Source organism: Bufo bufo, chromosome 7 (assembly GCF_905171765.1).
Source record: "Bufo bufo chromosome 7, aBufBuf1.1, whole genome shotgun sequence".
In the NCBI taxonomy this organism is placed as follows: Eukaryota; Metazoa; Chordata; class Amphibia; order Anura; family Bufonidae; genus Bufo; species Bufo bufo.
Genome location: NC_053395.1, coordinates 212,083,412 through 212,108,773, shown reverse-complemented (window position 1 = coordinate 212,108,773; position 25,362 = coordinate 212,083,412). Strand labels below are relative to the sequence as shown.

Genomic DNA, 25,362 nt, shown 5'->3' with positions numbered 1-25,362 from the left:
ATGGCTCTAATTTATTAAGAGACAGATGCCCAAATTAGGCGCATCTCTGGCACTCAGTGTGCAAAAACTCAAGCCTACGCCAGATAGGGGCATACACAGTGACTCCACAGGCAGAATAGCGAGTGCAGCTCTGGAGTATAATACAGGATGTAACTCAAGATCAGTACAGGATAAGTAATGTATGTACACAGTGACTGCACAGCAGAATAGTGAGTGCAGCACTGGAGTATAGTACAGGATGTAACTCAGGATCAGTACAGGATAAGTAATGTATGTACACAGTGACTGCACCAGCAGAATAGTGAGTGCAGCTCTGGAGTATAATACAGGATGTAACTCAGGATCAGTACAGGATAAGTAATGTAATGTATGTACACAGTGACTGCACCAGCAGAATAGTGAGTGCAGCACTGGAGTATAATACAGGATGTAACTCAGGATCAGTACAGGATCAGTAATGTAATGTATGTACACAATGACTGCACCAGCAGAATAGTGAGTGCAGCTCTGGAGTATAATACAGGATGTAACTCAGGATCAGTACAGGATAAGTAATGTATGTACACAGTGACTGCACAGCAGAATAGTGAGTGCAGCTCTGGAGTATAGTACAGGATGTAACTCAGGATCAGTACAGGATAAGTAATGTATGTACACAGTGATTCCACCAGCAGAATAGTGAGTGCAGCTCTGGAGTATAATACAAGATGTAACTCAGGATCAGTACAGGATAAGTAATGTAATGTATGTACACAGTGACTGCACCAGCAGACCTAGTGAGTGCAGCACTGGAGTATAATACAGGATGTAACTCAGGATCAGTACAGGATCAGTAATGTAATGTATGTACACAATGACTGCACCAACAGAATAATGAGTGCAGCTCTGGAGTATAATACAGGATGTAACTCAGGATCAGTACAGGATAAGTAATGTAATATATGTACACAGAGACTGCACCAGCAGAATAGTGAGTACAGCTCTGGAGTATAATACAGGATGTAACTCAGGATCAGTACAGGATAAGTAATGTAATGTATGTACACAATGACTGCACCAGCAGAATAATGAGTGCAGCTCTGGAGTATAATACAGGATGTAACTCAGGATTAGTACAGGATAAGTAATGTAATGTATGTACACAATGACTGCACCAGCAGAATAGTGAGGCAGCTCTGGAGTATAGTACAGGATGTAACGCAGGATCAGTACAGGATAAGTAATGTAATGTAATGCCAAAATTTTCCCCTTGCATCTTTTATTAGATCAGTATAGAAACAGACAATGTTTCAATTTGTTGCAAGCCTTTTTCAAGCCATACAAAACCATTATTATCTGAGATTTAAATACCTAATACAAAGGGGTGTAAATTCTATTGCACCAATCACCATACTTGAATTGCTAATTAGATTGTTCACATCTGTGTACCTAACAATTTAAGTCCATATTCTTATTGTCAAGACTTATGTGACATCAGTAGTAGATGAATTAAGGGGCTGTAAGATGGCTTCATCCACGCTCCAGGAGTGTTTCATATTTCTCAATGCGCTTACTCCACTAGTAGAATAGTGAGTTCAGCTCTGAGGTATACTACAGGCTTTAATTCAGTATCATTACAAAATAAGTAATGTAAAGTATTTACAACCAGGTCCATAAATATTGGGACATCTACACAATTCTAACATTTTTGGCTCTATACACCACCTCAATGGATTTGAATCCAAATCAGGTGAACGGTGTAGGAATTACAACAGTTTGCATATGTGCCTCACACTTGTTAAGGGACCAAAAGTAATGGGACAATTGGCTTCTCAGCTGTTCCATGGCCAGGTGTGTGTAATGCCCTCATTATTGAAATTACAATGAGCATATAAAAGGTCCAGAGTTCATTTTATAGTGTGCTATTTGCATTTGGAATCTGTTGCTGTCAACTCTCAAGATGAGATCCAAAGAGCTGTCACTATCAGTGAAGCAAGCCAACATTAGGCTGAAAAAACACAACAAACCCATCAGAGAGATAGCGAAAACATTAGGCATGGCCAAAACAACTGTTTGGAACATCCTTAAAAAGAAGGTACCGGTGAGATCAGCAACACCAAAAGACCCGGAAGACCACGGAAAACAACTGGGGTGGATAACCGAAGAATTCTTTCCCTGGTGAAGAAAACACCCTTCGCAACAGTTGGCCAGATCAAGAACACTCTCCAGGTGTATGTGTGTCAAAGTCAACAATCAAGAAAAGACTTCACCAGAGTGAATACAGAGGGTTCACCACAAGATGTAAACCATTGGTGAGCCTCAAACACAGGAAGGCCAGATTAGAGTTTGCCAAACGACATCTAGAAAAGCCTTCACGGTTCTGGACCAACATCCTATAGACCATTCAAAAGAAAATGTGGTATGAGCAGCTCTCACCTGCCTGGAAATCCACCTCTAAGGCACATAACCGCTCCCTCACCCGGTCTGGGAGCAAATAGGAATAAATGCGAAAAGGAGTTTGTCCAGCCTTGCTTCGTGGTAATCCAAAAGGCACTTTATTAAATAATGGTGTATACTAAAAACATCCAGATACAGGTTGCATAGGTCTACTCGTTTCGGGCAGAAAATAATTTAGCCCTTACTCATGACTGCTCAAAATTCACTAAAATCTTCACCTTTATAGGGGGAAGTGAGCCGCATAGCATCAAGTGGCTCCTCCCTCCTGGAAAGGTGCTTGGTAATAGAACTAAACTAAAAAGGGTAAATACAATTCATCTTGCATAACTTAGAAGACATGGGAAAAAGAAAAAAGTTAGTATTGTAGGATCAGGTCAAATCATTTTTTTAACCCTTGAGGCTGGCGGCTTTCTAACTGAAAAATCCAGTAGGATTCTCTATTTAAAAGTTTCCTTCTGCGGTCGCCTCCTCTTACTGGTTTGTTAACCCTTTCAATACCTTGCACAGACATGTCAGAGGTATCACCACCATGGACTAGCGCAAAATGAAGACTAGCCGCTGAAATGTTGCGGCTTTCATGGTATGGTACATCTGAGATGTGTTTTCTTATCCGTGTTTTTATAGCGTTAATGGTACAGCCTACATACTGTAACATACATTCAGTACAGGTAATCAAATATATGGCATAGGTTGTATTACAGTTTAAAAATGATTTCATCACAAAACTTTGACCATTTACACTGGATTCAAACGATCTCGAAATGTTCATATATTTACAGCAGGTACAGATGGAATGTCCACATTTATAATTTCCTTTGGTTGATAACCAAGTATTTTGTGGTTTCAAGGACCTTTTATTTTGAAAGAGACTGGGACTTACTGTGTTGGCTATGGTTGAAGCTTTACGTGCCGCACATTTGACACCATTTTGTGTAACTGCCAACCAGTTTTTATCACATGCTAGCACTGCAAAGTGTTTTTTAATGATGTTGCAGATTTGTGTGTATTCACTGCTAAATTGTGTAACAAAGACATTGTTTTTGATGTACTTTGTATCACAATTCCTTTTCCTGTCCTTTGCTTTAGATTTCTTGGGATCCACTGAGAGCAAATGGTCTCTGTTCATATCCAAGACGTCTTTATTATATTTTAACATCATTTGTTGAGGATATGCTCTGCATGTCAATCTATTTATAAGGTCCTGCGCTTCAATTTCATAAGTTGTTGTCAGACTGCAATTTCTCCTAGCTCTGATAAGTTCCCCTTTGGGAATATTCTTGATTGTATGAGTAGGATGGCATGACATATCATGCAATAGAGTATTGCCTGCTGAGGGTTTCCTGTATGTGCTTGTATATATGGAGGCTGTGGAGGAGTCCCCCCTGAGGCGGAGGTCCAGGAACGCAACATTCGAGGTATCATGCTGACCAGTAAATTGGATGCTGTTCACACATGAATTCAAGTAGCAGGTGAAAGGCGATATGGCCGCCACATCTCCCGACCAGACAAAGATCAAGTCGTCGATGTAACGGCCATACCACCTTATGTCACCTGCAAAAGGGTTGGTGTCGATGAGGAGAAAGTTTCTCTCCCACCATGCCATAAATATATTAGCTATGGAGGGAGAGAACTTAGCCCCCATCGACACCCTCGAAACGCGTAGACCTATGCAACCTTTATCTGGATGTTTTTAGTATACACCATTATGGATTACCACGAAGCAAGGCTGGACAAACTCCTTTTTGCAACATCCTATAGACAGATGAGACCAAGATCAACTTGTACAAGAGTGATGGGAAAAGAAGAGTATGGAGAAGGAAAGGAATTGCTCATGATCCTAAGCATACCACCTCATCAGTGAAGCATGGTGGTGGTAGTGTCATGGCGTGGGCATGTATGACTGCCAATGGAACTGATTCTCTTGTATTTATTGATGATGTGACACCTGACAAAAGCAGCAGGATGAATCCTGAAGTGTTTCGGGCAATATTATCTGCTCATATTCAGCCAAATGCTTCAGAACTCATTGGACAGCGCTTCACAGTGCAGATGGACAATGACCCAAAGCATACTGCATAAGCAACCAAAGAGTTTTTTTAAGGGAAAGAAGTGGAATGCTATGCAATGGCCAAGTCAATCACCTGACCTGAATCCGATCGAGCATGCATTTCACTTGCTGAAGACAAAACTGAAGGGAAAATGCCCCAAGAACAAGCAGGAACTGAAGACCGTTGCAGTAGAGGCCTGGCAGAGCATCACCAGGGATGAAACCCAGCGTCTGGTGATGTCTATGCGTTCCAGACTTCAGGCTTTAATTGACTGCAAAGGATTTGCAACCAAGTATTAAAAAGTGAAAGTTTGATTTATGATTATTATTTTGTCCCATTACTTTTGGTCCCTTAACAAGTGGGAGGCACATATGCAAACTGTTGTAATTCCTACACAGTTCACCGGATTTGGATGTAAATATCCTCAAATTAAAGCTGACAGTCTGCAGTTAAAGCACATTTTGTTTGTTTCATTTCAAATCCATTGTGGTGGAGTATAGAGCCAAAAATTTTAGGAGTTTTGTCGATGTCCCAATATTTATGGACCCGACTGTATAACATTAGTCAAATTTTATGTACTGTGGATTTTCTTTTTACAAACGTGAGTCCATCGGTTATAACCTATTCTTATATTATACTTTATTTTATGTAGAATTTCTATTTAAAAAACACATCAGGGATGTGTAAATAGATTTCATCACATAACTACAGCAAGAGGATTGCAGACAGCAACAAAATCTATTGTGTAATAGGAACCCAGTCAGCAGTGAGATTCACACATGAGAAAAAAGAAATCTAAGGCTTTAAGAAAGCTGGGGATATGTGAAGACACAATTCCTCTAAAGTCATTTTGTTCTATAAAACACAAGTGGTGGAGGATCAGAGTGTAATGCGCAGCTTTGTGAACCCGCGCTTTGTGCATGTCTTGGAAATGTCACGGGTCTCATGTTTTCTGTCTTATTCCATACTTGCAAAGCAATTTGCACAGCAGCAGTTCATACATTGCCCGGATTACAGATATAGTTATCTAACTATATTTCCAAAATTTTTATGTTACGTTTGCTTATGCTGTTTTAAGCGTGAAAGCAACACCAAGTAGCCTTCAGATGTAGCAGACCTGAATTTGTCACTTGGCACAATTCATCATGATATCACAATAATTTGCTACTCCAATTTGCGTAGGCACGAACCCGGAAGCCCACAGAATGGCTTCCGTTTGTTTCTGTGGGCTTCTGAGTCCCTGCCGGTTGTCCTATCTTTTGCCATGTCTTGAGGATCGTGGGCCCATTGAAGGCAATGGGTCCTCCCCCAGATGTGAGGTTCACTCAGCTGGGGCCCATGTTTTGTGGACCGGCAGTTTACGGTCCCCAACACAGGCATGGCGGCACTATGGTTGTATGAATGGGGCCTAAACCTATTAAATTATCCTAAATTACGATGCCAACAGAGCTGTTTTCTGATGTAGCAGGTCTGAGTTTGTCACTCTCCATAGCTCTAAGACATCACTTTGTAATATTGAACTTCAAGTAAGCTTATTAAAGAAGGATATCATTATACTATTGTGGGGACGGGGGGTAGGATCAGGGAGGGTTTGAGAGGTCAGACCCCTCCAAACATATGATCATATGATTGCATATCATAGTGATATACTGCACCATTACTTTATAACATAAAGTAACCCCAGTAACATGTACAATTTTAGCTAAGGAAACACTTTCCTGCCAAGTTGTATAAATATATAACTAGTTGCCAAGAGTCCCCTCACCCTAAAAGTTTAAGAATATCGTAACTGTTAAGCAGTGATATGTTAATGTTTTGTATCATTCATTAATCATTTAGACTTAGAAACCAAACCCCAAACTTATCACACCCCATATACAATCCACATCAGCTTCCCGGATATCTACACAAGCTTGCTGTGGGCTCCTCTGGCCAGTTGTATATCTACTGACAGAGTTACTTCATTATCTCTATATCCTATCCCACAAGCCACTAATGGGAGCTAAGTATCATCTATATTTATCCATTTATCGATTTATATTCCCTACGAATATTTTCTATCTATCACCCCCTGATGAACTGCCAGGCGCAGGTGAAACGTGTTGGGCTTTAATAAAGTATATAGACATCTCTTTCTCTTACTTGGGCCATTTCATATATCCCATAGGATATTATATGTACTAATTATCCATACATTGAAGTAGGGCCTTAACAGGGTTGAGTATAGACATAGGTACGGGGACAGGGTACCTCCACCATTAGGGGGTATCCCTGGGCACAGGTCTTAGTTCTCCAGGGACGTCTAGGGAAAGATATTCTTTTCTCGTCCCCAATCCCCCCTTTACCTGTCTCCATATAGCCATATCAGTTACCTATGTGAATATTTATCTCTCCCTGCAAGTATTTATCTTGATATTTTTTTTATGGTGGGAGTTTTCTTAAAGTATCTGTCTTTGAGCATAGGTTATCACTTGAGCAGTTTCTTGCTCCATTACCCCCTAATATTATTAATAAAGGTATTATTTTAATAAGCATGTTATCTTCTCTCTACTTACTTAACCTAATTAATTACGTGTCTGCTATCTATACCATCTTTACGATAATTTCCCATATACAATCCTCTAATTATCAGACCTCAAGCCAAACCCTTAAATTATCAGCCCCGGATAAAACCCCTAAATTGTCAGACCCCTTATCAAACCCCTAGATTATCAGACCTCATACAAAACTCTAAATTCAGACCTTAGATCAAACCCCTAAAATATCAGACCCCAAATCAGAGTACTAGATTATCTGACCTTAGAGCACACCCATAAATTATCAGACACCAGATCAAACCCCTAAACTTACACACCCTAGATCAAACCCCTAAACTTACACACCCTAGATCAAACACCATATTAAACCACTAAATTATCAGACCACAGACAAGACTCTGATATATTTAGACCTCAGATTAAACTCCTAAATTATCCGACCCTGAACCAGGTCACTAGATTATCAGACCTCACACCGTAAATGATCAAACCTGACTGCTGGTTTATCAGACCCCAGAACTATTAATTATCAGAACCAAAATCTCAAATTATCAGATTCCACACTAGACCCATGCTGTAAGTGCCTGGTGTGGGTCTCTTCTGGGACGGGCCCCAAAATAACTATACAGATGTAGTAGAGCAATGCGTGTTTTGGACTCTTTCTTTTCTATGCTGTTAAACGGTAAGTTTACTTATAGGAGCACATAATACCAAATGGCAAACTCAGCACCGCCACATCTCTAAGTTGGTTTAAAGGGTATTACTCTTTTGCATCTGTCTATTCTTCTGATATTTGTATGTTACCAAGAAGAAATGGCACAGGGGTTGGGGTGATCACTGCAGGATCAGACTACACTAAAGGTGTTTTTGTTTGTAGTCTGTAACCATGGTGACACATAGCTCTGCATAGGAGCTGTGTAAACAAAACGGCATGTGATTTTGAGCTTACATGAAATGGAAACCTAAAAAATTGTTTAAAAAAAGTATAAAGACCCATATAGATATTCCCTGTAACACAAAAGCATTAAACCAATTCTCTTTTTTTGTGCACATTTAATCAGAATGTTTGAAATGTTGTCACAGCATAACAAATCCATACACTGCAATTAATATATGAGGGGGCACACACTCTTGTTTCCGCCAGGATAGCATTGTGAATGACTGATCTCAGTATTGACAGTTTTGATTGAAATCTCAGTGATGTATCTATGCCCTGCGTCTCACAAAGGATCAGCTCTGCCCAGGAAAAATACTGTTTGTTTTCCTGGAGAATTTAAAACGTGTGCGGTATATGAAAAGCATCGCACTACACAATGTCAATGTCATTATCAAATGCAACTATGTGAGCAAGAATTTACCATATACAAGAAACCCATAACCAGGTGAATCTGAAATATTGGAAGGTTAAATATAAGAAAACACAAGAGAAGATACTGTAGCCTGTAAGAAACAAAAATAATAGCATGACACCAAAAAATTTAGACCTCTGGTGTCAGTCATTTTAAGTACCTCCCTTCCTGGGAATGCCCCCAAAATAGAATAGAAATGCCTATTTTCATGTGAAATTGAATAGGTGTCTCCTAGAGATGAGAGAATCAATTCAATAGAATCCGAATTTTAGGTGAGAGAGAGAGAGGGAGAGGGAGACAATGTCATCCACAGCTTTTTCAGGGCAACTGAAGAACTTTCAATTCGGGTTCAATTGATTTGGGTTAGAATCACTTTGGACTATCAATTCAGCTGAATCAGACTCAAATCGAATTTACAGAAATTGACTCTTCTCTAGTGTCTTCCATTCCGTGGTCTGGTTCATGGCACAGTCCCAGTTAGAACTGGTCTGTCGGAAGTGTGCAAAGGATGGAATCACACTTGGGCCCCATAAGAAGAAAAAAGTATGATAAATGGAAAATGGTAGTTGGGGGAAGGGGGGAAGGGGTTGTTACAGATTTTTCATTGGGACCTAGGATCCAACGGCCGATCAACTATATAAGAGAACACCTTAGTGGAAAAGATGTTTGAGGGCTCTGGTAGTCTTTGCAATGAGACCCAGGAGCTTTCATCTACATGGAATAATTCCAAGGACTGATGGCTACTGGAAATCTTTAGTACATGCCATTCTTTAGGGTATCTTCAACTTTTCTAGAGAATTTGATACTTACCACCTTCCATCGTTCTAATGCACCATTCTTCACTTTGACTGTTTTATCCATACAGGAGACTCCATCTATGTTCCGGTTGCTATGTTTCAGTTGACAATATGGTCATGATATCAATAAGCCTCATTTACCAGAAACTGCTAACTTTCCCTTTACTGTTATTTTCCAGGAAACCTAATTTTCGTATCCACCTGAACTGTTCTTTCAGGGCAAGACCTCTGGTTTGCCTTTGACACAATATATAGAGAGTAGGACCATAAAAACGAATTATTAGAGCATCTCAACTGAATCTCTTCTATTCTGCATCTGTACAAGAATCCCAAAGCAGCATCTGATGCTCACACACTGGTCTACAAATAGTTCTTGTGCTCTCCTTTCATCTTAAACATTGTGCGCCTCTATTTATTTGGAGCATCCAAGTATAAAGGAACAAACGGTTACCAGGCAACCAGCATTGATTGAAGATTGCAAAACAACTTAGATGATTTATATATTGCATACATACATGATAGTATGTGAGGAGGGGTGGGGGATTTCACTCATGCTTTCACTATTCCCATCTCCTATGAATTTTTCCATTTCATAAATGTTCCACAAGAATTGACAATTTTTACACACCTACCCATAGACCTTTTTGTTTTCATGTGCTATATTCAGTATATATGTAAAGGTTTATTCCAACATCAGAAATAGAAATAACTAGTAACAAAAAATAAATGATTTCTAAGTTTTAACTGCAAGCCGAGGCAAGTTTTTTTTTTTTTTTTTCAAACAAAAATAATTGGTGGCACATTGGCCAATAAAAAGGCAAAGCTAAAGATATTGATATCAAGTTATCCAACAACATAATTGTTACAAATTGGCCACTTTTGAAGGATAAAAACCTGGAGGAGATATAATACTGTCCTTAAAGGGTTTTTGTCCAGCTCTGAACTTACACCCTAACCACAGGATAGGTGATACATATCTGATTGGTGTGGGAACCCTACCTATTATAAGAATGGGGGTCTTGTGCCTCTAAATACTGTATATGGAGCAGCAGGCTGTATATGTGCATGGTTGTTCTATTCATTCTTCATGGGACTGCTGAAAATAGCAGTGTGCTGTACTTGGTTATCTACAGCATTCCCATAGAATGGAAAGGTGGCTTCCATGCTTGACTTGCTGCTCCATTCATATGGGAACACAGGATCCCAGTGGGTCTCAGTGGTTGAGATACATATACCCTATCCAGCAAATAGGAATACGTTCAGAACTTGGCACAATCCCTTAAACCTTCTGGAGAAAGGCAGATAGACCACACGAAGGACTATAATATTTTTTTTTTTACAATCATATGTTCATAAAGAGGTTTTCCGGGACTTAAGTACCAATGGCCTATCTATAGGGTATGGTATCAATTCCAGATCAGTATGGCTCCAACTCACGGCAAGCCCTCTGTTTAGAGGAACGTTACATCCTCTTCCTGGGGTTGACCTGCAATATCAGGCACAGCAGCTATATAATGTATAATATAGGCACTGTGCCTGGTATGCAGTAAAGAAGCGGCACTGCTCGCCCAAGTGCCACGGTCCCTTCAAACAGCTGATTGGTGGGGGTACGTTAAGTCGAACCTCCACTGATTTGATCTTGAAGACCTATCCTAAATAACTTTTTTATACAAAAAATAATACAATACAAAAGGTAAAGTTGATACGTAGATAATAAAGACATAAATAGGCATAAATAGCATACATTATAACATTTTAAAGGTCAACAACGGGAAATTTAAGTCCCACCTCCGGGAATGTACCAAAATGCTCACTTATACAATCCCCAGCCTATTTAATGGAATTGTCATGGCAAAATCAGCTCCATTGGCAAGTATGAAACAGGTAAAATAATATACAGTAGGTATAATAAGCACACACACATAAAAAATAATGGCATGAATTAAGTATACTGTGGTAATGTAAGGCATCATACACTTGTATGGGCACTGTGTTACAGAGGGTGCACACTGTAAAGACCAAAAATGGCCACGTGTGAGAGCCCTTAGAGGAGTTGTGTGGTGAAAAAAGCCAACTTTAAAATAAATCCACCATTCAAGGCCCTATGCTATTAGCCGGAGCAGAGACCAGCTGCAAAGAGCACCTCATCTTGGATTTGCTGTAAAGGAGAAAGCCGATTTCAAGTTACTCTATTTACTAGAGAAGGGCTGAGCTGCAATACCATATGCAGACCATGGGGGGGGGCAAGAGTGGCGCTGATTCTCAAGAAAATAAACAGACCTTTTTCCTTTTTCTCATACAACCCCTTTAACACTGTAATCATATATAAATGATCAGTGATGGCCAGTTCACCATGTTTGCCCGCGAACACATGCGGGCTGCCATCTTAACTCACAAGTCCGGCGATGCACAGGTAAGTCCTTACCTGTGCCTGTGCGCGAGCCGGTCTGAAACAAATGCGGTCACCGGGAGCAGGCAGTTCCAAGAACAGCCGCTGGGGGCCTTCATGCTGTTGCTGTTCTCGGAACTGCCTGCTCCCGATGACCGCATTTGTTTCAGACCGGCTCCCGGCACAGGTAAGGACTTACCTGTGCATCGCCGGACTTGTGCGTTAAGATGGCGGCCCACATGTGTTCGCGGGCGAACACGGCGAACTGGCCATCACTGTAAATGATACTTCACTAAATACAGTCCTTACCACAAGATGCTGATTCATCAGACTTGTCCCCACAGTCATCCTCTTGGTCACACACCCATGATTTGGATATACAGCGTCCATTAGTGCAGGAGAATTGGTGAACTTGACAAGTCCTGGCTGTGGAGAGGAAAGACCAATACACGCCATGCATTAATTACATGTGACACAATTAGTTCTTCATCAATCATATGTTGCAAGATTCACAAAGGTGTATCTTGCAAAGGTTTTGTGCTGATTTCTAGAGGATATGTACAGTCTTTCAGATTACAATTAATTAGAATGGAAATGAATGGTACACATTTTACAAGCATCAAATTCATTGGCCACTGTTGGAGAGGAAAAAGTGGATCAAAATTATGAATGCCAATGAATCCATTTAGTGGAAATCAGTCAATTGCCTTCTTAAAGGGGTTATCCCATGATTTATGTACAAAAGAAAATCAGACATCATTGGCACTTGACAATTTTTTTCTAACAAAGCTAGAACCGGCCCTGTACCTCACATAGGTCCCCAGATTTCCCCAATTATTGTTTTATTTGCTATGCTAGATTCTCTTCAGGCTGGCAAGTCGGGGGGTGTAGCCTTTCTGCTGCAGTTCTCACAGCTTAGGGTCCCTGTTGTTTTTGGTGCAGCTCTCTCCCTATCACAGTTCAGGAAGCATGTCCTTTCTGTTGCAGTTCTCTCCCTGTAACTGTCAAAGCTCCCAACAGTAGATACAGCTGATGGCAGTTGAAGGATTGAATTGAGCATGTGCGACCACCTCAGTGAAGTGGACAGAGAAATAAGGAAAAGGACAAACAGCAGGTGGTGCTATACAGATTTTAAGGGATGTCAGTGGCTATATTAACTTTTTAATTATATACAGATACAAAAACATTTAGTTTGAGTAGCTGCTTCGAAAAATGAATGCTTTTTTTGTAGGACAACCCCTTTAACTCAAACTGGCATAAAAAAAAAAATCATTGTTATAAAAACAAAACCTGTATGTTAGTTGTAACTGTTAAAAATTACTTTTGAATGTTTATTTTTGCAAAGTCAGGAGTCAGGACGTTACAGGACTTGTCATGTCCTCATGGAACCCAACAGGCTGCATTGCCCAATAACAGTGAATTGTCAGGTGGGTGGCCCTCAGCACTCTGTGTCGATGGCTGAGCTGATGTTCCCATAGCTGCACACTGTCCTGAATTTACCAGGACTGTCCCTGATTTTCAGAGACAGTCCTGGTTAATTTGATCTCTGTCGGGCCAAAAAATGTGTGGGGCTAATGTAACGCCCTCAAGTGGGTGTTTCTGGTTGGGCCTAGGGCGTTCCCAGGGTGGGGCTTATAGGCCCCGATTTTACCAACTTAAATGTTGGTATGTGTTCCATTGTGCTTGAGAAGGGGGCACTGCCCTACTGACGACTGATAACGGTTGACCAGGACAAGCTATAGGAAAAGGAAAACACCACTAGAAACATGGAAAAAGCAGCTGCAAATGGATGACACCTGTTGGGGGATTGATGAGGACATGACAGATCCTCTTTAAGTTTTTGTAATTTGACTTAAAATGCTGCTTTGTGTTTTAGAAATTTAAAATAGAATTAGAATAAACTTTGCAAATGAATAACAGTATAAATGAGATTCTGTGCATATTTTTCTATTAAAAATGGCTCTAAAAGTAAACTATATATATATCCATGAAAAACAAAAACTCAGAAAACAAATCCCCACTGTTTCCAAATGTGCAGAAATGTGAAAGGATTATGTAAATCATAGCTGACAGACCTTTTCTCTTCTTGTTTTTAAAATAATTATACCTTTTAAAGAAGCACAAGACCAATGCCAGTAACCTTTAAATCAGCATTTTGCTTGTATTAACAATGCTATAGAAGGAATACTTAATACCACACTGATTTTTATCACTATGGAACAAGCAAAACCCAAAGGAATGGTTGATTATTCTGTCTGCATGGAAATGATGGTGACATTTAGCAGAGGAGGGCAGGGTTTTTACTTGTTTATTATAGGAAAGGCTTCAAAACAATACAAATATCCTTCTGTTTACAATAAACTGTAACAAAAGGATATTTGGTTACTTTTTAGATGCCAAAGACTGGCTAACAATTATGCGGGTCACTGCGTATAGACCCTAGTCATCCCACAAAGATTTAGTTAGCTGCCTAAGTCTATATTCACACTCGCGTTTTGGCTTTCCATTTGTGAGATCCGTTCAGGTCTCTCACACGCAGTCCAAAACGAATCAGTTTTGCCATAATGCATTCTGAATGGAAAAGGATCCGCTCAGAATGCATCAGTTTGCCTCCGTTCAGTCTCCATCCCGCTGCTTGCAGCGTTTTGGTGTCCGTCTGACGAAACTGAGTCAAACGGATCTGTCCTGGCACACAATGTAAGTCAATAGGGACAGATCCATTTTCACTGACACAATCTGGCACAATAAAAAAACGGATCCGTCCTCCATTGGCTTTCAATGGTGTTCAAGACGGATCCGTCTTGGCTATGTTAAAGATAATACAAACGGATGCAGACGGCCGTACTATCTGAACGGATCCGTCCATGACGGATCCGCACAAAACGCGAGTGTGAAAGTAGCCTTACCTCTGAGCAGTATTTATGTACACTATTTTGCACTCCATAAGACGCACTTTTTTCTCCCAAAAGAATCAGTGAAAATGGCAGTGTGTCTTATGAAGCGCACGCCATTATGGAAGCACTCATTAGTATGCAGTAGCTGCCGGCGCTGGAGGCCTCATCTGAGCAATGATGAGGATTGGGGGTCTGATGAATTCTGGGGGTCTGATCTGAGGTCTGATGAAGATTGGGGTCTGAATTAGGGGTCTGATAAATATTGGGGGTTAGATTTGAGGGCAGATGAAGACTGGGGGGTCTGATCCAAGGTCTGAATAAAAAAAAAAATCTTATTTCCCTCCTTTGAAACCTAGGTGCATGTTATGGTCAGGTGCATCTTATAGAGCAAAAAGTATTGTAACTGCCTTGACCAAGGAAGAAGAACCTGTTGGTGTCCTCCTTGCAACCTCCCCAGCTACACCGTTGGTCAAGATGAAGAAAACTGAATGGAGATAAAATCTTGCCATTTCTGATAATACATAGGGCATGGCGTAAATATGTTTTGAAGAACTTTTTGAAGTTTTTGGGAAGAATGATGGTAAGTTTGAATGGATCAGTCTATAGCTCCAGATGTGCCAAACATTCGCCCTCGAGTGCTTTCATATGTAAAGGTTGTACATTGACCATATTTGCTTATAAAGCCAAGCCTACTGTTCTAATATTAACAGCAGGAGAATATAGCACAAATGAGTGGAGGAGTCATAAGTGGTCAATTCAATTTTTATTTCCTTTTTTACCTCAGAACAGTTCCAAACCTGTCTGCAGGTGGAATTGCAGCTCAACCTTATCCACTTAAGGAGCACATCAGCAGAATCAACCTTATTAAACCAAGTGCAAGAAGTCTCCAATGCACCGAGGGGTGGTGCGTAGCTCCTCAGTGCACCTTAGCTCATCAGCTTTTCAGTCTCAGCCATACCCTTTAGTACACTGAAACTCTCATGTGCATAAAGAGTATATTTCCCCAAGCAAGCAATTCACAGGATATGTATCATTTTAAGCAGAAGAATTAACCCTGTATGCTTAATGCAATAGGGTTGTTCCTGCTGACAGGTCCCCTTTAAATATAGCTAAACTGTAATACCACACACAACCTATCAACAGGTGTGGCGCTGTGCCTGGAAGAAAGCAACTATGGGGGTCATTTATTATATTGAAATATGCCTATATTAGGCGTATTTCAGACACAGATGGCCGTTGAGCCACAATCTGCAACTTTTCCCTGCTCATGCCAGGTGTAAAAAAGTGGGCATGGGAAGGGTGTGGGCTAACAGGCCCATCTCATTTACCATTTTATACACCTGGTCTTAATAAATGACCCCCTATAGTTTTGTAATTTTATAAAACCCCTTATAACTTGAACACTCAAGTGTAAACTTTAAAGGGCATCAGTTGCAGAGAGAGTAGAGCATCTAGGAGTAACTGTAACACCCCCTTTGCTCCGGCAATGTGGACGCATATGAACATGGGACCAACACAGATGCCTTCAGCTGCCAAGTGCACATGCAAAAGGTCAGCCAATGTCATAGGTACAAATCGGCTGACAGATGCCTTTTCATTTTAGGCCTTAGGGTACATTCAGACGGCCATATGTGTTTTGCGGTGCGCAAATTGCGGATCCGCAAAACATGGATACCGGCCCATGTGCATTATGCAATTTGCGGACCGCACATGGCTGTAACTCTCATAGAAAATGAATATTCTTGTCCCAAATTGCAGACAAGAATAAGACATGCTCTATATTTTTTGCTGGCCCCATTGAAATGAATGGGTCATCACCCGTTCCGCATTTTTGCAGAAAAATAACATATGGCTGTCTTACTCACATTGTCAGGTGCGGGTCAAAAACAGAGAGCAGTTTTTAATCTTCCCATTATATCTTTTACCATGTGGGTTCCACTCTTGGTTTTGGCTCACAATCACTGATTCAAAACATTGACCAAACAATAACAATTTGAATAAAGCCTAAATGGTCGAGATTTTGGTCACTAGAGAACCTTTAATCAAAAATTACAGGCTACGCACAAGGATTTTCTTTTATGCCAACCTAAAGCCCTATGAATTCTCATAATGAACCATGTACATCACATTATTGTGCAACCTTTTTTAGTTTTTTTGTTTTTATTACATTTTAATGGAAGTCATGCCAAGTGCTGCTTGGTTGAAGTAGCAGAGAAAAATATAGTAAAATAATTTTAATTGATCACACCTTTTAGGAAATCAGTTTAATTCTGCGGCTTTCAAAACTCCATAGGCTTCTTCAAGTGTTCAGATTTTACATGTGATAAAAGAACTTTATGGGGTTTGGAACTCTTTGTGCTTAAACAATATCAAATTAATTTTCGAATTTACCATTGATCACTTGAATTTATTAAAATTGTGAGGCAGCTTGATTTATTTTTTATTTTTTATGAAAGAGGCATTATTGGAAGGGCTTTTGTGCATCTTTTATAATGGAAATAGAATTTGTTTCAAGGTTTTTAATTAGCAAAGAAACATCAAAATTGAATTAAATCGCATAATCAAGCATTCTCAATGATCTTATCCAACTGTGTTTTAAAGGAATTTTGCAGTGGCTTAATACTGATGCCCTATCCTCACTTGAATGGGACGAGCCGTTGTAATTACACTACAACACCTCTACAAATGAGACCCTGTGCAAGTAATCTACACAGCACCGCCGCTGCCATGGAGATAGTGTGCAGGTAATTTTGAAGATGATGCAGTGCTCGCACAAGCACCCCTGCCCCTTCAAACTGCTGATCGTCAGTTGGAGCCCTATCGATCTATAGTTGCAAGAAAAAGTATGTGAACCTTTTGGAATTATATGGATTTCTGCACAAATTGGTCATAAAATGTGATCTGATCTTCATCTAGGTCACAGCAATAGACAATCACAATCTGCTTAAACTAATAACACACAAAGATTTAAATGTTACCATGTTTTTATTGAACACACCATGTAAACATTCACAGTGCAGATGGAAAAAGTATGTGAACCCCTAGACTAATGACATCTCCAAGAGCTAATTGGAGTGAGGTGTCAGCCAACTGGAGTCCAATCAATGAGATGAGATTGGAGGTGTTGGTTACAGCTGCCTTGCCCTATAAAAAACACACACCAGTTCTGGGTTTGCTTTTCACAAGAAGCATTGCCTGATGTGAATCATGCCTCGCACAAAAGAGTTCTCAGAAGACCAGCGATTAAGAATTGTTGACTTGCATAAAGCTGGAAAGGGTTATAAAAGTATCTCCAAAAGCCTTGCTGTTCATCAGTCCACGGTAAGACAAATTGTCTATAAATGGAGAAAGTTCAGCACTGCTGCTACTCTCCCTAGGAGTGGCCATCATGTAAAGATGACTGCAAGAGCACAGCGTAGACTGCTCAATGAGGTGAAGAAGAATCCTAGAGTGTCAGCTAAAGACTTACAAAAGTCTATGGCCAATGGCATTGGCAATATATTCCCAATTTTGCTATATATTAGTTTTTTTAGAATATTAATTTTATTTTCCATCTGAAAACATGATTCCTCCCTGCTTCTTTCTTGTGGGTCAATGAGTCATTGGCCCACAAGCAACCTAAGCAGGAAGGAATCATGTTTTCATATGGAAAATAAAATGAATATTCTAAAAAAACTAATATATAGCAAAATTGGGAATATATTCGTTATTTAGAATATTCACATATTTTTTTACAATCTATTCAGTTGTTCGTATACTCCTCCCCGACAAGCGTCCCCGTCACCATGGGAACGCCTGTGTGTTAGAAAATACCATCGGATCTGAGTTTTCCCTGAGATCGTGAAAACTCAGATCCGATGGTATATTCTAACCCACAGGCGTTCCCATGGTGACGGGGACGCTTGTCGGGGAGGAGTATGCCAAAGTAGAATAACAGTACAGATTGAAAAAAATTTGAATATGACGAATATGATGATTATTCTAAAACACAAAGTTATAGCAATATAGAGAATATTTGTGAAATACACATATAGACTGTAATTTAGCTAATATAGTGCTATAGTATTATTTTTTTAATAGTGTAAAGTTTTTCCAAATCTGAACTTCAGATAAGACCAAAAAATTGGACTATAAAAAAAAAGATTATAGCATTATATATGCTAAATTTCAGTCTATATGTGTATTTTACAAATATTCGCTATATTGCTATAACTTCGTTTTTTAGAATATTTGTAATATTCTAAAACAAGAATACATAGCAATATAGCGAATATTCATAAAACACACATATTAGCCATAGCCATAGCCAACCAATAGGAAAGTTGCCTAATACAGTTAAAAGAAAATCGCAATACTTGAATAATTAAATCGCATATTATTCGCGATAAATAGAATAATGAGGAATATTCGATTTCGACGAATATAAGACGATTATTCAATCGAATATTCGTGAAATATCGCAAAATCGAATATGGCACCTCGCGCTCATCACTACTCAGGGACAGCTGAAAATTATAGATGCAGCCTTCAAAAAAGAAGACCGCTAAAATATGTCACATACAAGTCATGTAATGGTCAGAAATAGTTACTAGAGATAAGCTAATCAAAGTTGACGAAGTGGAATTTGATCCGAATTTCAGGAAAAATTCAATTCACACCGAATCCGAATTTCCTTATGCTTCGTGGTAACTAGAGATGAGCGAATTTCTTAAAATTAGATTTGGCTGGAAAAATTTGCTTCGATCCTAATTCATTTGCGAATAATCAAATTAAAAACGGCTATTTCCGGGCTGCATATAACCTTTAAATGGGTGTAGAACACTGTGCCTTGCAGTAACACGCATAGGGAGTGTGCTGGGATAGTGAAATAATACTGTCAGTCAGTATGACATGCAGATGACAGGCTTCGCTATTAGAATCACACTGCACACTTCTCTTATTTGGGCAGTCACGGGGCCAAAACCGAGCAAATAACTCAAGTATTAACTCAGACTTACAGGTCAATGTTAGTGTAAAGAAGAAGCACACTCCTTTTACACCGTTGTCAGCTGATTCCACATAGATGTCTACAGAACCTGTTCTATTAAACGCTAATACAAGTAGAGCCCCCCCGGCAGAGTGGAGAGGGTGTCAGCAGAAAATTTGTGTTGACGTCACTGATTATTTTGCCCTTCCTCTAATCCGTCAGAACAAGAACCTACAAAAAACGAATCCTGTGTAGAGCATCTGCCTCCACTTCGTCAGCATTGCTCAATAATCCATCAGTATTGCTAAAGCACAAAATAATAATGTAATATTGTAAAATCCAGTGTCTCCATGATAAATCTGCAGCGTGAGGGCCCTGTGTGGCTTCTACATACTTTCAAAATAATCCTTCTGCGGGGCGAATAGATGCTGGATGACCGGGGACGCTCCATGACCTTCCAAGGAGCTGCTGTCGGGAGCAGCGGTTCATTTCTGAGACGTTTGAATAGTGCAGGGGGGATCTGAATACCCTCTCCATAACGGTGCAGCACTGGATGCCCTCCTTTTCATTTCCATGATGACTGGGAACCCGTGATGTTTTCACCGGACGAAGAGACCGGGGCCTGGTTGGTTAGTTTGAATCTTGACTAACTTAGTGACTCTTCCAGACTCCAAGCTATCTTGAAGCTTTGTTTTCTCATTGTCTGTAGCTACTGGAGGCCTGTTCATGCCAGGGAGGTTTCCGCCAGAAGTATCTTGGTCGATGAGCAGCCAATACCGCACTTGCTGCAATCTTGACAGGATTCATCTCCAGGTGGAGAGGATTTTTTTTTTTGGCATGCTTTCCCCATCGCAACACCACATTGTTGAATAAACAGAAGACTGGGTGATTCTCTCCTATCTTAGGCAACATGTAATTTTTATTAGTAAATTCATTAAATATTCATTATTAAATTGAACCAAAACTTGATTAAAATGATAATAAAGTATACTTAAATTCGCCAAAACTGACCAAATAACTCAAGTATGAACTCAGCCTTACAGGTCCATGTTGATGTCAAGAACAAGCGCACTCCTTTTACATCCTCGTCTGCTGATTCCACATAGATGTCTACAGAACCTGTTCTACTAAACGCTTATACAAGTAGAGCCCCCTGACAGAGTGAAGAGGGTGTCAGCAGTAAGTTTGTGTTGACATCACTGACAAATTTTCCTTTCCTCTGATCTGTCAGAACAATAACCCCCAAAAAATGGATCCTGTCTGTGGAGCATCCGCCTTCACTTGGTCAGCATTTGCTCAATAATCAATCAGTATTGCTAATACCAAAAAAAAAAACAGGAGTGGATCTAAAACAGAGATGACACGTGAATGGAATATTTGCATGTTTCTGTGTTTTGTACCCACTCCTGCTTTTGGCTACCAAATGATAAGCCAATTCTGATGGGACCATACAGGCCTTATAGCTGCTACACAGACAGGATACATTGTGCGTCTCATTTTTCCTTCCTTTTGACAGATCAGAAGAAAGACCAAATAAATGATGATGTCAGTCAGGCTGAAAGCCAAAATAGGGGACCAGTCATGGGGAGTGGAGGGTGGGAACAGCATGAAAAGTCCACAGAGTAGACCTATGAAATAGTGGTGAGGTGTAAGCAGCAGGAGGAGGCCATCGAGTGGCACAGTGACATAGTCTGGAGTTGCCAGCAGTATGAGAAGGCCACCGAGTGGCACAATGACCAAGTCTGGAGGTGGCAGATGCAGCAGCAGCATGAGAAGGCCAACGAGTGGCACAATGACAGAGTCTGTAGATGGCAGCAGTATGATGAGGTCACAGAGTGGCAAGGTGACATAGTGTGGAGATGGCAGCAGCAGTAGGATAACACAGAGTGGCAAGGTGACAAAGTGTGGAGATGGCATCAGCAGCAGCAGGATCCCACAGAGTGGCAAGGTGACATATTGAGGAGATGGCAGTAGCAGCAGCAGCAGCATAAGGAGACCACAGAGTGGCAAGGTGACATAGTGTGGAGATGGCAGCAGCAGCTGCATCAGGAAACCAGAAAGTGACCGGGTAACAGAGTAGGGTGGTGGGTGGCAATACCAGTACCCGCTGACGAAGGTGGATGAAATAAGGAGCACTTGGCATCAGATGTGTGGTATCAGGCGGGTTGCAGCATCAAAGTAGTAGCTGAGGCAGGTAGTCAGAAGAAACCAGTCTCTTGTATGAAAGTGATGGTGAGGCACCATGAATGATCTAGTCTGATGCATCAGGAATTGGTGGTTTGAAATCCTCGCTGATCCACGCCTGATTCATTTTGACAAAGGTCAGTCTCTCCACATTTTGGGTGGACTGTAGTGTTGGTCGAACACCAAAGTGCTCGGGTGCTCGAGTAGAACACCTCGGGATGCTCAGGTGCTCTACCCAGCACCCGAGCACAATGGAAGTCAATGGGAGAACCCAAGCATTAAACCAGGCACCCCCTGCTCTGAAGAGGGGAAGATGTCTGGTTCGCATGAAAAGGTCAGAAATTGAAGGAAACACCACTGAAATGGATCGAGAACAGTATGGGGAGGATGTGTGGATGCATCTTGGACTCCCAGGTCACTGCTGGGAACAATGTTGTTCGAATAGTACGCCACTTTTACAGACTGACAATAATAAGCACCAAACCAAAGATAAAATCGATTTTAGAGGAAAAATTGTTAGGAAACATTCTTTCCTGTATATTTACTTGTATATAAAGTGCAAGTGCTGCCAAACATTACGAGGAAGAGGAACTCCGATACTTCCTGTATATCACATAAAGGAGGGCCTCATTCACATTGTGGTACAATTGTTGAGGTAGTCGGACTCCTACACTCATAAAGCCCATGCACTAAGGGAAAGGTTGCCAAAAAGGAGGGCATCATAAATACCAATGAAAAATTATGATTGATGGCCTACTGGTGACCCTCAAAAACATTAGGAGCAAGGGCCTGCTGGTGATCTGACCAGCTAAAACATTAGGGGTGAGGGTATGTTGCTGATCTGAACATCTAAAACATTAGGGGTGAGGGTCTGCTGCTGAGCTGACCATCTAAAACATAAAAAAAAGTGTCCTCATGTTGTAGGTGGGTCCAAATTGACAGAAGGCAGGGGGCAACACAGGTAGGTGGGGGTCAGCATTACCACCCCAGCAGAGCCAAATACCACAGTGCATCACAAAATAATGCCCCAGAAGCTTCTCCTATGTGGTGGCCAGCACCAGCTGCCTTGTTCTATCCTCCTCAGGATAGCAATACAGTCGGAGTCAGGGGGGAAGCACCAGGTCATTACTTACCTGGCTGGTAGCCATAAGGAGGACTCGGGTGGCCCCCTGGGCATCAGCCTACTGGGAAGTTTCTCTGTAGAGTCTATTGCCAGTTCATGCCTGCCTATGTCTATGCTACTTTTGAAAACAGTTTTTACAGTTTTAGTCCTCCTGCACACATCAATGTATATTTTGGCACAAAATATTAATACTTAAGGAAGGAGGGCCCATCTAAAAGTTTGGTATGGGGTCTAGCCTAAGTATATCCCAGGATGTTTCTTCAATCTGTGATTTTTAAGTAATTGCCACCATATTGACTAAAAGGGACATACATTTCTACAAATCCTAACTGGCATGCCGTGGAGGTTTTAGGCCAGATATAAAGATGCAGTCTGCAATTCGGAAAAAGGGTCAAATTTTTTAAGAAACTCTTGTTGTCCATTACCTGTGTATGCTATTGCAGTTTTTCCCATTTTAATTGGCTATAGCAGTACAAAACACAACCAGCGTAGAGCTTTGTTTGGGGAAAAAATGCATTGAAAAAAATGGGGGTTCTTCAAACTACAGATATTGATGACCAATACTAAGGATAGTGGACACATCCAGCACAAATACCAACCAGCTGCTTCAGGATTGGTGCAGTGCCAGAAGCTATACATTGTATGGAGCTAGAAGCAGACAGCTCTGTTCACAGTGTAGTGGTCATGCTGGGGTACTGCAGTTCAGCTCCCATTCAAGTGGATAAATTGCAATATGCTGGAAGCTACACAGTGTACAGAACCTTCTGCTTCTGTCCATATACTGTTAGTTTCAGGCTCAATTGCAGCCCGAATCAGCTGAATGGTGGAAATAAACCATCAATATCTGTAGCATGCAGAACCCCTCTAATAAATGCTCCCAATTATCAATTTTTCTAGTTGTATAAACAATGCAAATATGACCATCCACCATTTAAGCACGTTAAACATTCCTGTCAAATCCCTTTCACCTGCAATCTTCTCTACAGAATAACAATTAAGGCGCATGTACACCTCGGGGAAACATACTTAGTAATATATTAATCATAGTGGAAGAGATGAAATAGATTTTGCAGTCTGAGTTGTTTAATTATTAGTTTACAGCGGTTTATGCACCATTAGCTTTTCTATACAAAGAAGGAAGCATTAAGAAGAATCATAGCTGAAGTCTCTGGTGTCTGCTCGTATTACACTGTTATATAGTGCATGATAGCTCAGGAATGAGCCGACCTCACATGAGATGCGGTGAGCCCTGTCTTGCTGTTACTTATGTCAACAAACTTTTTTTGAACCATATAGTGTAAAAATGTCCTACTAATGAGAGTTTATGAGCTTTCTGCCTCTAATTGACTGTTCAGTACAAATTTCTGCTTTTTGGGCATGTACTATCATCAGAGTAAGAAGTCTGTTATGCAGGTAATTAATTTTCTAGGAAAGATAAAAACAATTGACCCAATAAATGCCAGAACTTTATTGGTAACTCAGCAGGTACTATATTGTGCATGGCTTTCTTCTACCATGTATCTCCAGCTTGAAAAAGACTATTTGAGTCGAAACGTTGTTTGCCTGGTGGGAATAAGCACACAATTTTTTGAAGACCTTGGAGTGCTGCGGTTTCCTTTCTACATCTGCTACACAGCTGGGAGTCCAATAGGCCAGGACTCGACACTGCTGGCACCACCACTGAATATTTACCTTGAGCAAAAGTCTCAGTGAGTAGTGCTGTCTAACCACTATTATTTGTCACGTTTTATATTTTGTAACATTTAAAGGGTTGGGAGTTGATTCCTGACTGTGGAGCTTGGAAGCTCCACAGGAAGGAAGGGAGCCATGATGTTGGGACTGTGGGACTGGGGACAGAGTTTTTAATTGAGTTCCTAAGCCAGAAACTCCTTCAAAACATGCATTTTTACTGCCATTTTTCAAGACCCATGGGGAAGATGACATGAAAAGCCATACCTAAAGCATGGTGAATTTTGGAAAGACTGTCCTAAATGCCTAAAATACCCAAAGCAAAAATGCTATATATTGTGTAGACTTTTCACTTTTATGTGATTTTAGCTTTAAATTTGATCCACTCTTTGTTTTTTACTTTTCCTGTATATTTATACACCTACCAGTTGTGTAAAGGTGAATTAAGCTTTTTTCTTAATCTTTTTCACCATACATTAGGTTTAGCATTTTTGTTGCATTTTTATATATTTTTTTCTGTGTAGGTCAACTGGTTTGTGTCAGATTTATATTGCCATGACAGTCACATTTGAGTGTCCATACAATCCATCCTTCCTCCATCTAGTTTCCATAAAAACAAACTTAGATAACATTAGAATTGTTTTGGCTATCTTAGTCCATTTCAGTAGATCCATTATAGGAGATGTAGATATTGGGGCCGTAATATGTATGCAATGCATGCACAGCTTATACATGAAGCATATTTTCACAAAAATTACTGATTCTCCTTGTGGGGTTTCAGCTAGAAAGGTGGCCTAAGGGTGATATATTGTACAGATGTGTCTACCCTAAACTTTACATTGAAGACTCCAATTTCTCAGGATATTAAAAGCAAAACATTCTGGAGCCACCAAGTGAAAAAAAACATGCTAAACATATGATTTCTAATATGGAAGCATATGGGAGATTTA

General features: G+C 40.4%; 1 protein-coding gene across 1 annotated transcript in view; it reads right to left on the bottom strand.

The window, feature by feature from the left end:
* The window catches only part of LRP1B (LDL receptor related protein 1B), a 1,344,280-nt gene that overhangs the window by 689,358 nt on the left and 629,560 nt on the right, over nt 1-25,362 (bottom strand). Inside the window, exon 19 of the mRNA XM_040441523.1 lies at nt 11,866-11,982. Within this exon, the coding sequence (XP_040297457.1) occupies nt 11,866-11,982 (117 nt within the window). The remainder of the gene's footprint in view (nt 1-11,865; nt 11,983-25,362) is intronic.